At 29.9% G+C, this 13,983-nt stretch overlaps 1 protein-coding gene across 4 annotated transcripts in view; it reads left to right on the top strand.

Moving 5' to 3' along the window:
• LOC139504545 (protein O-linked-mannose beta-1,2-N-acetylglucosaminyltransferase 1-like) overlaps positions 1-13,514 on the top strand; it is a 40,719-nt gene extending 27,205 nt beyond the window's left edge. For all 4 annotated transcript variants that reach the window (XM_071294644.1, XM_071294645.1, XM_071294651.1 and 1 more), the window contains 7 exons: positions 3,856-3,984; positions 6,734-6,924; positions 7,376-7,484; positions 9,064-9,135; positions 9,942-9,983; positions 10,353-10,420; positions 10,937-13,514. In XM_071294644.1, the coding sequence (XP_071150745.1) occupies positions 3,856-3,984; positions 6,734-6,924; positions 7,376-7,484; positions 9,064-9,135; positions 9,942-9,983; positions 10,353-10,420; positions 10,937-10,997 (672 nt within the window). In that variant the 3' untranslated portion in view covers positions 10,998-13,514. The remainder of the gene's footprint in view (positions 1-3,855; positions 3,985-6,733; positions 6,925-7,375; positions 7,485-9,063; positions 9,136-9,941; positions 9,984-10,352; positions 10,421-10,936) is intronic.
• Positions 13,515-13,983: the final 469 nt, after the last annotated feature.

The following is a 13,983-nucleotide window of genomic DNA, read 5'->3' on the forward strand; positions in this document are numbered from 1 at the left end:
TAGAAATCTATGAAATTTAAACGCAAGGTTTATGAACATAAAAGGAAGGTTGGGTTTGATTCTGAGAGTTTTGGTCCCAACAGTTTAGGAATAAGGGGCCCAAAGGGTCCAAAATTGAACTTTGTTTGAATTCATCAAAAATTGAATAATTGGGGTTCTTTGATATGCTAAATCTAACTGTGTATGTAGATTCTTAAATTTTGGTCCCGTTTTCAAATTGGTCTACATTAAGGTCCAAAGGGTCCAAAATTAAACTTAGTTTGATTTTAACAAAAATTGAATCCTTGGGGTTTTTTAATATGTTGAATCTAAAAATGTGCTTAGATTTTTGATTATTGGCCCAGTTTTCAAGTTAGTCCAAATCGGGATCCAAAATTAAACTTTGTTTGATTTCATCAAAAATTGAATAATTGGGGTTCTTTGATATGCCAAATCTAACTGTGTATGTAGATTCTTAATTTTTGGTCCCGTTTTCAAATTGGTCTACATTATAGTCCAAAGGGTCCAAAATTAAACTAAATTTGATTTTAACAAAAATTGAATTCTTTGGCTTTTTATACGACCGCAAATTTTGAAAAAATTTTCGTCGTATATTGCTATCACGTTGGCGTCTGCGTCGTCGTCGTCGTCGTCGTCGTCCGGCGTCCGAATACTTTTAGTTTTCGCACTCTAACTTTAGTAAAAGTGAATGGAAATCTATGAAATTTTAACACAAGGTTTATGACCACAAAAGGAAGGTTGGTATTGATTTTGGGAGTTTTGGTCCCAACATTATAGGAATTAGGGGCCAAAAAGGGCCCAAATAAGCATTTTCTTGGTTTTCGCACTATAACTTTAGTTTAAGTTAATAGAAATCTATGAAATTTTGACACAAAGTTTATGACCACAAAAGAAAGGTTGGGATTGATTTTGGGAGTTTTGGTCTCAACAGTTTAGGAATTAGGGGCCAAAAAAGGGCCCAAATAAGCATTATTCTTGGTTTTCGCACAATAACATTAGTTTAAGTAAATAGAAATCAATGAAATTTAAACACAATGTTAATGACTACAAAAGGAAGGTTGGTATTGATTTTGGGAGTTTAGGTCCCAACAGTTTAGGAATTAGGGGCCAAAAAGGGACCCAAATAAGCATTTTTCTTGGTTTTCGCACCATAACGTTAGTATAAGTAAATAGAAATCTATGAAATTTAAACACAAGGTTTATGACCATAAAAGAAAGGTTGGGTTTGATTTTGGGAGTTTTGGTCCCAACATATTAAGGGGCCCAAAGGGTCCAAAATTAAACTTTTGTTTGATTTCATCAAAATTGAATAATTGGGGTTCTTTGATATGCTGAATCTAACTGTCATGACTGTGTATGTAGATTCTTAACTTTTGGTCCCGTTTTCAAATTGGTCTACATTAAGGTCCAAAGGGTCCAAAATTAAACTTAGTTTGATTTTGACAAAAAATGAATCAGTTAGGTTCTTTGATATGCTGAATCTAAAAATGTACTTAGATTCTTGATTATTGGCCCAGTTTTCAAGTTGGTCCAAATCGGGGTCCAAAATTAAACTTTGTTTGATTTCATCAAAAATTGAATAAATGGGGTTCTTTGATATTCCAAATCTAACTGTGTATGTAGATTCTTCATTTTTGGTCCTGTTTTCAAATTGGTCTACACTAAAGTCCAAAGGGTCCAAAATTAAACTTAGTCTGATTTTAACAAAAATTGAAATCTTGAAGTTCTTTGATATGCTGAATCCAAAAATGTACTTAGATTTTTTATTATGGGCCCAGTTTTCAAGTTGGTCCAAATCAGGATCTAAAATTATTATATTAAGTATTGTGTAATAGCAAGTCTTTTCAATTGCACAGTATTGCGCAATGGCAAGAAATATCTAATTGCACAATATTGTGAAATATCAAATTTTTTTTTAATTAGAGTTATCTTTCTTTGTCCAGAATAGTAAGCAAGAAATATCTAATTGCAAAATATTGTGCAATAGCAAGATTTTTTTTTAATTGGAGTTATCTTTCTTTGTCCAGAATCAACTTAAATCTTTGTTATATACAATATACAATGTATATTCACTTTTTACTACCAACTGATAAATTAAAATAATCTTTACCATTCAGTGATAACAAGCAGTTTTTTTACATCTTAATATTTTATGATGTATTTAAATGAGTAGTTATTGTTGCAAACTCCATTAGAAATTTTAATTGAGATTAGTTTTGGAATAAGGGAAAGGGGGATGTGATTAAAAAAATTGGGTTCAATTTTTCTCATTTGAAATTTCATAAATAAAAAAGAAAATTTCTTCAAACATTTTTTTGAGAGGATTAATATTCAACAGCATAGTGAATTGCTCTAAGAGAAACAAAAATTTTAAGTTCATTAGAACACATTCATTCTGTGTCAGAAACCTATGCTGTGTCAACTATTTAATCACAATCCAAATTTAGAGCTGAATCCAGCTTGAATGTTGTGTCCATACTTGCCCTAACCGTTCAGGGTTCAACCTCTGCGGTCGTATAAAGCTACGCCCTGCGGAGCATCTGGTTTGATATGCTGAATCTAAACATGTACTTAGATTTTTGTTTATGGTCCCAGTTTTCAAGTTGGTTCAAATCAGGATCCAAAATTATTATAATTAAGTATTGTGCAATAGCAAGAAATTTTCAATTGCACAGTATTCAGCAATAGCAAGAAATCTTCAATTGCACAGTATTGTTCAATAGCAAGAAATTTTCAATTGCTTAGTATTGCGCAATAGCAAGAAATCTTCAATTGCACAGTATTGCGCAATAGGCAGAAATATCTAATTGCACAATATTGTGCAATAGCAAGAAATTTTCAATTGATTGGAGTTATCTTTCTTTGTCCAGAATAGTAGTTGAGTCAACTTAAATCATTGTTTTATACAATATACAATGTATATTCTCTTTTACTACCAACTGATAAATTAAAACAATCTTTACCATTCAGTGATAACAAGCACCTTTTGTTACATTTTAATATTTTATGATGTATTTAAATGAGTAGTTATTGTTGCAAACTCCATTAGAAATTTGAATTGAGATCAGTTTTGGAAAAAGGGAAAGGGGGATGTGAAAAAAAATGGGGAGGGGGGGGGGGGGGTAAATTTTTCTCATTTCAGATTTCATAAATAAAAAGAAAATTTCTTCAAACATTTTTTTGAGAGGATTAATATTCAACAGCATAGTGAATTGCTCAAAGGCAAAAAAAAAATTTAAGTTAAGACCACATTCATTCTGTGTCAGAAACCTATGCTGTGTCAACTATTTAATCACAATCCAAATTTAGAGCTGTATCCAGCTTGAATGTTGTGTCCATACTTGCCCCAACCGTTCAGGGTTCAACCTCTGCGGTCGTATAAATCTGCGCCCTGCAGAGCATCTGGTTTTAAACAATATTTGTTACATATTATTTTTTATTTTTTTTATTTTTTATCGATTTCAGTATAAAAACAATATACATATAGTGTCTAAATATCTCTTTTCAAAATATTTATTAGCTGAAAAGTATTCTCCCCTGTCAAAATTACAGTTTGTATATTACATTAATAAGTTTTGAGTTTTTTGATATTTTTAGTTTTATTCCCTTGCTACAGGAGGAGAATCTCTATGTTTTTCAGACCTGAGTATTATTTCAGGGTTTAACATGTATCTGACTACATGTATTATTAACTTAATTTATATTTCATGTTTTTTGTCAGTTGTATTTCTATTTTTGATTTCTTGTGTAATTGTCTATTGCAATTGTGTGATAAAAAATCAATGTACTGATTATGCCTATAATGGGTCCTCTATTGGAAATAAAATTTATCTTATCTTATCTGCATCATTTCAGGGTTATAACCATTCCTGTAAAGACGAAACATTATTATACAAAGTAGAAACTATGCCAGGTTTAGGATGGCTCTTAAAACGAAAGTTATATAAAAATGAACTAGAACCACAGTGGCCTACTCCTGAAAAAGTAAGTTTAAATTTGATTGTTTGTTAAATTACTGGTAATCTGTAAATTGAACATCAAATTTACAGAAATTAAGTGTCAGCTATGTAAAGAATACTTTAAAATAATATATAAATATAACAGAAAGAATATTATACACCACAATATACTTCTTGAAGAACGGACAAATGTGGGAGATTAATTAATGCAATATCAGGATAATCTGCATTAAAATATGTATAGGATATCAGAATGCCAGTTCTTATTATTGCGATGCTAACTTTGTCGCATTATTAACATTGATAACGAGTCTTGCAATAATTTCTGAATTCACAGTACATGGAATATGATTTACTCTATTACACCTACAATTTAAGACAAAGGGAGATAATTCAGTTCAAAATATTGGTTTATTTGTTTCTAGGCTTTTTATACGACCACAAAAATAAAAAAAATTGCGTCATATAATGGTATCATGTCCTCCGAAGACGCATTTAGTGTCCGGACAATAACTTTAGATTTAGTGAATGGATCTCTATAAATTTTTACCAGAAGGTTTAATACCACTAATGGAAGGTTGGGATTGATTATGGGGGTTATAGTTCCAATAGTTTAGGAATTAGGGGCCAAAGGGGGCCCAAAATAAGCAATTTTGTCTTGCCTTGACAGGGTCAAAAAGCGAGACAATGTATTAGTTTGTGATTAGGTCTAGTTTATTGTGAACCACAAGTGGTAGGTCAATCATATTTTTCATTGAAAATTTTTCTGAGTTATCATGAATTAGTTTGTGATTAGGTCAATTCAAGGGGAACCATTAGTGGTAGGCCAATGTTAATTGGTATTCAGTTGTATAAGCATTGGCACATCTCTTTTCCATGGAGAATATTTGGCCTCACCCCTCAGTCACAGTTTAATGACTTTAGTTTACATGTATTAGTTTGTGATTAGATCAGTTTAAGATGAACTGCTAATGTTAAGTCAATGATATATGGTATGCAAATTTATTGGCATTTGCAAGTATTGTTTCCATGGAGATTATATAGCCCCACCCCCTCTTATTGACTTTGAAACTTTTCTATAGTTTACTAGTAAATGTTTGTTTTTAGATTTGGGATCGACTTATAATAAGTCAATGGTCATGATGGTCTTTGGTATGCAGTTGTATAAGCATTGGCACTTCTCATTTACATGGAGATTGTTTAGCCATGTAACTCAGTCATGGTTCATTGACTTTGAATACTTTCATAACTTGTGTAAGATGTTAAAGTATTGCTAATTTGATTTCAACATTTGCATTCTGTGGATTCATTATTATTCGTTGGATACCAATTTTCGTGGATTTCGTGGGTACAAGTGTACCACGAAATGAAATGTTCATATTTTATATAGGCTTGTATGCAGACATCCGTAAAACCACGAAATTAAATATCCACGAACATACAGGTTTTCCTTAATCCACGAAAATTGGAACCCACGAAAATAAATGAATCCACAGTAATCAAAATTACAAAAAGGCCAGACATATCTCTCTGATAACAGTTTATTGTATTTTTCAAACAATAACTTGTGTTTAAAAGTGTATGAATCTCTCTGAAATTATACCACAAGTTTCCATACCATGAAGTGATGGTTAGTAATGACTTTGGGGGGTTATGGCTCAAAATGTTTTGGAATTGGGGGCTGAAAAAGGTGAAATTAGGGGCAAAAAAAGGGGGAAAACTAAGTTTTCCGACAATTACTTTAGATTTAGTGAATGGATCTCTATAAATTTTTACCAGAAGTTTAATACCATTAAAGGAAGGTTGGGATTGATTTTGGGGGTTATGGCCCCAATAGTTCAGTAATTAAGGGCAAAAAAAGGGGCCCAAAATAAGCATTTTTGTAGTTTTCAAACAATAACTTGTGTTTAAGTGGATAAATATCTCTGAAATTATACCACAAGATTCCATACCATTAAGGGATGGTTAGTAATGACTTTTGGGGGTTATGGCTCAAAATGTTTTGGAATCAGGGACAAAAAAAGGGGTCAAACTAGGTTTTTCTGGTCAAGGGACAATTAAGACAATTTAAAAGCAGAGTAAGGAAGGTAAAAAAAACCAGTTAACATACAATGTTTGCTATGTTTGGATTCACCTCCCTTACACTACTTGTAAATAATGTATAAAGAAATGTCAGGTTTTGGACTTATTGCAAAAAAAAGGGGGGTGGTAGTAGTTTTCAATTTTTTTTTTCCAAATTTTTTAAAAGTTTGAAGAATAAATCTTTAATTGCACAATATTGCATATTAGATTTGTAAGATCTTGACATTTGTTTTGTGTCAGAAACTCATATTATGTCAATAATTTGATCACAATCCAAAAGACCTGTATCAAGCTTGAATGTTGTATTTTGTTATCACATAAGCAACACGACGGGTGCCACATGTGGAACAGGATCTGCTTACCCATCCGGAGCACCTGAGATAACCCCTAGTTTATGGTGGGGTTCGTGTTGTTTATTCTTTAGTTTTCTATGTTGTGTCATGTTTACTATTGTTTTTCTGTTTGTCTTTTTCATTTTTAGCCATGGCGTTGTCAGTTTGTTTTAGATTTATGAGTTTGACTGTCCCTTTTGGTATCTTTCGTCCCTCTTTTGTATCCATACTTGCCCCAACTGTTCAGGTTTGAGCTCTGCAATCATATAAAGCTGCGCCCTGGGGAGCATCTGGTTAATAATAAAAAGCAACATTTACATGAACCAGAATAAATGTTTTTCAATGTTTATATTTATACAGCAATGGGACTGGGATATGTGGATGAGAACCAATATGATCCGTAAAGACAGAGAGTGTATTATACCAGACATATCTAGGACATATCATTTTGGTTCTAAAGGACTTAATATGAATCCATACTTCCAAGAAGTTTATTTCAAAAAACATTCCTTTCTTACAAAACCTAATGTTAAATTAAAAGATGTGGACAGGTAAGACAGACAATATTTATATTGGTATTCAGTAAAATATATTCTAACAGTATGAAATTCTATGGAAATTTTTCAACACAAAAGTGCCTACATCCACTTAACAAATTCAAAAATAAAAATTCAACACTAAAATTTAAATTTTAAAGACATTTACATCTATAAGCAGCCAGTACTAGAACATCTCTGTATGTTCAAAATGGACACTACCATCAGTTATGATCAAGATTCTTTGTTTATATTAGGTTTCAGTTCAGTTTTTGTATTCCATAGCAAAAGTATGTCTGATGTAAGTATATATCTGATAAAGCTTCACTCAAATTCTAAATCATTTAATACAAGCTCATAAAGTTTTAGAACACAAAAATAAGAGAAAAGTCAGAAAACCAGCCTTCATATGTTGTTGTTGTAGTAATTGATTATTTGGCAATTATATTTAAGTTTTTATTTTCAGAATGAAGAAAGATGCTTATGAAGAATTAATAGTAGAATTAATCAAGTCATCTGCAATATTAGATCATACTTTAGATCCTTGTAAAGAAAACTTTATACCTCATAATCAGGTGAGTTCTCTTTGTCCATCTGTATGTCCATCCATACTTCCCAAATTGGTGTCTGTTTACTAAATTAAGTATACCTCAACCAACTGTAATGACACTAAAACACACTACTTGTTACCACTGATCACTGTTGAATTTGTGTGGTATCTCTTTTACCTCTGAAGAGTTATGCCCCTTTACAAATGGAAAATATTTGCATTTCCATTCTCTGAATTAAGTTTGCATCAACCAAAAGTTATGATTCTTATATACAGTGTTTATAACCACAAGACACAGATCAAGTATAAAATTTTGATTGCATCACATTTACCTTTCTTTAACAGTGTGTTACCGTAATCAGCCGTATATATAGCACATTTATGTATAATACACACCCATTTTCATCCCCTTAAGATCATGAAAAAAAGTTCAGTAAAAAAAAGCGGAAATAAAAATATTTAAATAAAAGTCTAGGTCACTGTAAAAATTCTTTGAAAGGGACCTATTAATCCATGAATTTAATCTTCATTTATATCTATCATAAAATAAAAAAATAATATTGAAAATAGATTGTTGAATATTCAATTTAAAACTAATAAAAAAAATATACATCTCCAATAAACATTGATAATGAAGAAAAAATTATATTTTAAAAAAACAAACTTTTTATCAAAATTGAACACCGTCTATAGTTGGGTATAATCCACACCCTTTGTTTAAACTACATGTTTTTTGAAAAAAAAAGTGTTTTCTATACACAGCCAAATTAAGTATATAAAATAACACAGGGGCCTCGGTGGTAAAGTGTATTAAGTAGTTCTACTACTGTAATCACTAGCCAGTCATCACTGAGGTTGTGAGTTTGAACCTGCTTGTGAAGGTGCACTTGACTCCAACCTTATTTGACTAGGATTGTCAGTTTTCCTATCTAAGTTCAGTGGTTTTCTAAGGGCACTCATGCTTCCTCCACCCATAAAAAATGACTGCCAAGAAATAGTACAAAAAATCTTTGAAAAGGAAGGATAAAAATCATAAGAGAATCAGATTCCACCACTGTAACTCGTGTATTATAATATTTCTCCACTCTCAACAGTTAAATTTTAATTATTTAAAATTTAACTGTCTCGAGTGGAGAAATATCCTAATACACTTGTTGCAGTTGTGGAATCTTTATTTATTCGTTGAATACCAATTTGCGTGGGTTTCAAGGGTACAGATGAACCAGGAATTCAAATATTCAACGAATTAAAAATATTATATAGACATTGTATTCAGAGATTGCTAAACCATGAAATCAAATATCCACGAAAATGCAACTTTTCCTCAACCCACGAAAATTGATACCCACGAAAATAAAATGAATCCACAGTATATTATCGATATGAATCAATAATACATGATATGGTGACCTACTTGTCAGTAATCATACTGTTGATTTGTTTTATAAGTTTCTGGGTAATAAATCATAGATAAGATAACAAAAGTAAAGTATTTATAGATATCAGAGATTCAGAATCTTGTTTGTTTTATCCTGTATGTTTATAACCTCTTGCTAGTCCATTACTTTGTCAACAGTTCAAAAAAAAATTTGTTTTCATTTCAGTTAGAACCTCATTTAATGTATATTTCCATGAATATATCAACAGATTACGTTACCTGGAAACAGTTAGCAAAGGTAGGTTATGTTTAGTACACACATAAGTTTTCATAAGGATTGTCACAGGGAAAATACATTTCTATTCAGTCAGCGTTTAATATTCACTGTGCTGTTAGATAAAGGATTCATAGGACTCTGACAGAGAATATGAATATTTCAATTATAATTAATTGGAGTGTCCTGATATCAACATTAACTACCATTCAGGTATTAATTTTTCTTCACATGGAAATGGTGAATATATCAAAGAGACAACAACCCGTCCAAAGACCAGAAAACAGCCCAAGGCCACCAATGGTTCTTCAACACAGCTAGAAAATCCTGAACTAGAAGGCAGGATTTAGCATGGCTTCTAAACAAAAATGTGTACTAGTTCAGTGAAAATGGACATCACACTAAACTCAAAAACATAGAAGACTTACAAAGGCTAAAGGCTCTTGATGTAAAACAGGCCCAATAATGTGGCAGGGTTAAACATGTTATTTATCAAAGATTGAAAAACAAGATTAGAAGGATTTAAGTTATTCAGTTGATTGTGAAAGTTTAATTATGGGTCAATTTATATCACACAATGGTCCAAAAAATAGTGGTTATTAGCAAATCTAACGAAAGAACATCACTTTTATTGCTGTTTATCATCTTGACAGCAGTTGCTTTGGTGTCTTCACAATGAACTTTAAATCTCACACATTACACCAAGAACTTATTGTATAGATTTAAAATAGTTGAATATCTTTCATAATGTGTTGTCAATACTGAATGCCATAATAGCCTTGTCTTTTTGAATTATAAACTAATACCATAATATAACTTTATATTTTTAGTGCTATCATCTATGGGACCTGGATGTCAGAGGTTTTCATAAGGTAATGCAGATGATATTTATGGAGTATATACACTACCTATTAAATCCACCATTCGATATCCACTTTATTTTCATGCTAAGAGACTTTATTGATTTCCTGATAAACATTCTGAGGTCTCAATAAACTTAACACATGTTAATCTTTTTATAGATACTTCAGACCTTGTAGAAAATGGGAGATAACTTTCTTTATTAATTTGTAGATTGATAATGCATAATTGCATTTTACTAAATTGAATATTTGAAAATAAAACAACTTAAATATAAAATTTGATGACATTTATTCGATTCATTTTAATAAGAAGTTAAGGATTAAAAAATGATTTTAATGACTTTTATTGTAAGAACAGTGTTATCTTTCTTTATACAGAGTATGTGGAGATTATTCATTAATGGTACCCCTGTAATGATGGTTGGTGTTCCTGCTTCTCCTTACAGGTAATAAGTCAAGTCAAGAAATATTCACAAAACATTTTGGGCTTATTTCTTTCTTCTAATTTAATAACAATTTCCAAAGTTAGTCTTAGATCTACTTGAAGTTTTACCTCTTATAACACTTCCACAAATTTTACCTCTTATAACACTTCCACAAATTTATTATAATATTTTTCAAGAATTTACACATTGTCAAATTGAAAAGGTGACAGTTGCACACAAAGGAGAAAAGATAATACTTGTCAACAAAACATAACACATAAAGAGATGACAATTGTACACAAATTATTACACAAAGAATAAAAGATGACAGTTGTACACAAATTATTACACAAAGAATAAAAGATGACAGTTGTACACAAATTATTACACAAAGAATAAAAGATGACAGTTGTACAAAATATTACACAAAGAATAAAAGATGACAGTTGTACAAAATATTACTCAAAGGAATAACAAAATGACAGTTAAAACATAAAAAAACTGAAGATTATTTAGAGATTTCATTTTGTATTTCAGAGTTTATAAGCCAGAAAATATAAAACCAATATACATTCCAGAACCAACAAAGAAGGCTTGAAAACTTGATGAAACATATCTGTGATAAGAACATAATGATAAAAAATTGTCAGATCTGAATTTATATTACTGTAAATTCAGAAATTATTGTGTGCATTTATTATTGCGATTTTGTCATTTTATTACTAAAATGCAATTTAAATTTTTGCAATATTGAGAAAAGTCCTGTTTAATTCATATAAAAAATTTCAAAATGTGGATTAAATTATTACGATTATAACCCTGTCGCATTTTTGTAATAATAAAAACATCACAATAATTTCTTGAATTTACAGTACTAGTAATTAAGAAACTGTTTATAAAACTTTACAAACATCTTAAAACTTGTATGATTGAAACATTTTCAAACATACATTATATTAATGTAATATTTTTCAAATGGTGGAAATATTCTTTTAATTTTGGATGATAATATCCTCTAACCTCAAAATTCGTAGAGTTAAATCTACCATTGATGTAGATATTCTGTATATAAAGTTTGGAATACCTCTATTGTTTAGTTTTAGTCCCATTGGTTGAATCAATATATAAAAGGTATCATACAAATGCTTAACTTTTAATAGCCTGCATCAGAGGAGCTAAGACATATACTTTTTACCCTTTTTTTTCCCTTCCAGTATTGCATTTTCAATATATTGTTACAATATTATAATTTTAAGATCAAGTTTGTCTTTCATTCTGATTGATATGTTCAGATCTATTTGGGTATGTTTACAGATCTATATATATTTGTAATATAGGTGTATAATGATGAGTTAATGATCAACTTTAAATTCCATATTGTGTTCTTTTGATTGTGAAAATATCATGAACATTGTTCTTGTTAGGACTCTTTCATTACCATGAATTGCTTTTGAGAAAGTTTTTGTTTTGATCCAGTTTATACATTATAACTTTGAAGAAAGGCTAAATGGTTTATTTTACTCCTGCTAGAAAATGGATTACCTATTTGATTCTATGTAACACATTTCTGTAACACATTTCTGTAACACATTTCTCAGCAACTACAAGTTTCATTATGAAATGTTATTTTGAATGGCTAACAACAGGTAGATAAAAGAAAAACTTGATAGAAATCGTGTTTTCATGATCTTATCAAAAAAGGTAATTATAAGTATCAAATGCTTCTGTAAGTATTTTATAGGGTTGATATGTACATGTAATTATAATACTGATACTAATTACTTTTAAAGCATAATAAATCAATTTGATATTTATCAAATTATAAATCTCCTTGTTGAAGGTGCTGAAACTGTTTATAATTGTTGTTTTCATGATTTTTACGGGTTGAGCATACATTTGAACATACTTGGGAGTTCTTCCTTTAGAACAGTTACATGATCTTGTCCAAATTTTCTGATATGTAATATTGCTGTTGTTTTTTTTTATTATTGTCTAATCATTAAAGGTAAAATGTATTGAGATTTACAATGTTTACTTTGTATGAAGAATGTACGGGAAAATAACATTTGGGATTTCCTTGGTGTTTGATACTTCCATTTATTGTATGAATTTACATATCATTATCATAAAAATAAACCTTCCTTTTAAACAAGTATGACTCTTCTTTTACACAATATCATCAGCCATTATCTTTTGCAGAAAAATGCTTATGATTTATTCTAATAGTGCAGAATACATTTAGGTATACTATACATGCCAAAAATTAAAAACCAAATATAATCCTTGTTATGGTTGTGACAGTATTTACATTTTTTGCAGATTTTTATTTTTGTTTATAATTTATATGTTATAACTTTATACCATTAATTAGTTATAATAAATTTTATAACATTGTTTAAAAATTTCATGGAAAGTTTTAGAATGATTATAAGTTCAATTTCAACTTATTTCAGTATCATGGACTTCTTGATAGCTAATGTATTTTCATTTATTTTCTTTATTATGGTGAATTTATTTGAAATCTATAGATAGTTGTTAATACTTATATATTTAGTTTTATTTCATCATGCCTCATATTTTGTTGGTATATTTTTGACATGTCATTTCTATAATAACTGGTTTCAAAAGTAAGTAAATGTACAGATTCTATTTATCATCATCAGGGTTAAGTTGTAATTTGCCAAAGTCACAGGAAGGACATTTGCTTTAGTTTCAATATGATCTTTCATTTATTTTAAAATTTTGAATTTAGAATTTTCACAGATACTAGCCAAACTAAATTCAAAAGATAATTTATGAGTTCAATGTAGTAGTAATATTTTTCAGAATTAGAAAGCCAATGTTTCTTGGTATTTCTTGCTTCATTATATTGTTTTGAGCTCTTTATTTATATTTTGAGGTTATTTTCAGTGTTTATTCTGTTCTGATTAACTGAAGAACAAACAGCTTTAAACAAGATCTCAGTTTATATTATACTTTACATACATTAAGTTATGCACTTGTTATTTCTCTTTTCAATCTGTCAGTTTTCTCATTTATCTTTCAATTTATAACTGAAGAGTTATCTCCCATTAAGTGTTCATGTTAACTGAATAAAAATGATCAAAGTATCTTATTATTTTTTACTGTTTTAGTCAAACTGGAGCAAGTTATTGTTTCTTAAAAGCATACAAGAACTTTAATATTTTATTGGACAATTAATGGCTGTTGGCCTTAAAAAATGTTTAAAACACCAATATAAACTCTTGAAAAGACATCATGACTGATTGTTTGAAATTGAATAATGTTTGGTTAACATGACAAGAACAAATCGTTTGAGTAAGTTATGCTGAGTGAGAAAACATGGTCGATCGGCATAAAATTCAAAGAAAAGAGGAAACTGTTACAAATGACAAGTGATATATAAATTTCAGCTGACTCAAACTGAGTCAAATGTCAAGTAGAAGTTATAAGTTAAACAATATTTGTATGTACAATAGAGAATTGATTGAAACAGTATTTGTATGTACAATAGAGAATAGATTGAAACAGTATTTGGGACGGTTTAAGTTATAAGTTAAACAATATTTGTATGTACAGTAGAG

This window comes from Mytilus edulis, chromosome 1 (genome assembly GCF_963676685.1).
Source record: "Mytilus edulis chromosome 1, xbMytEdul2.2, whole genome shotgun sequence".
In the NCBI taxonomy this organism is placed as follows: domain Eukaryota; kingdom Metazoa; phylum Mollusca; class Bivalvia; order Mytilida; family Mytilidae; genus Mytilus; species Mytilus edulis.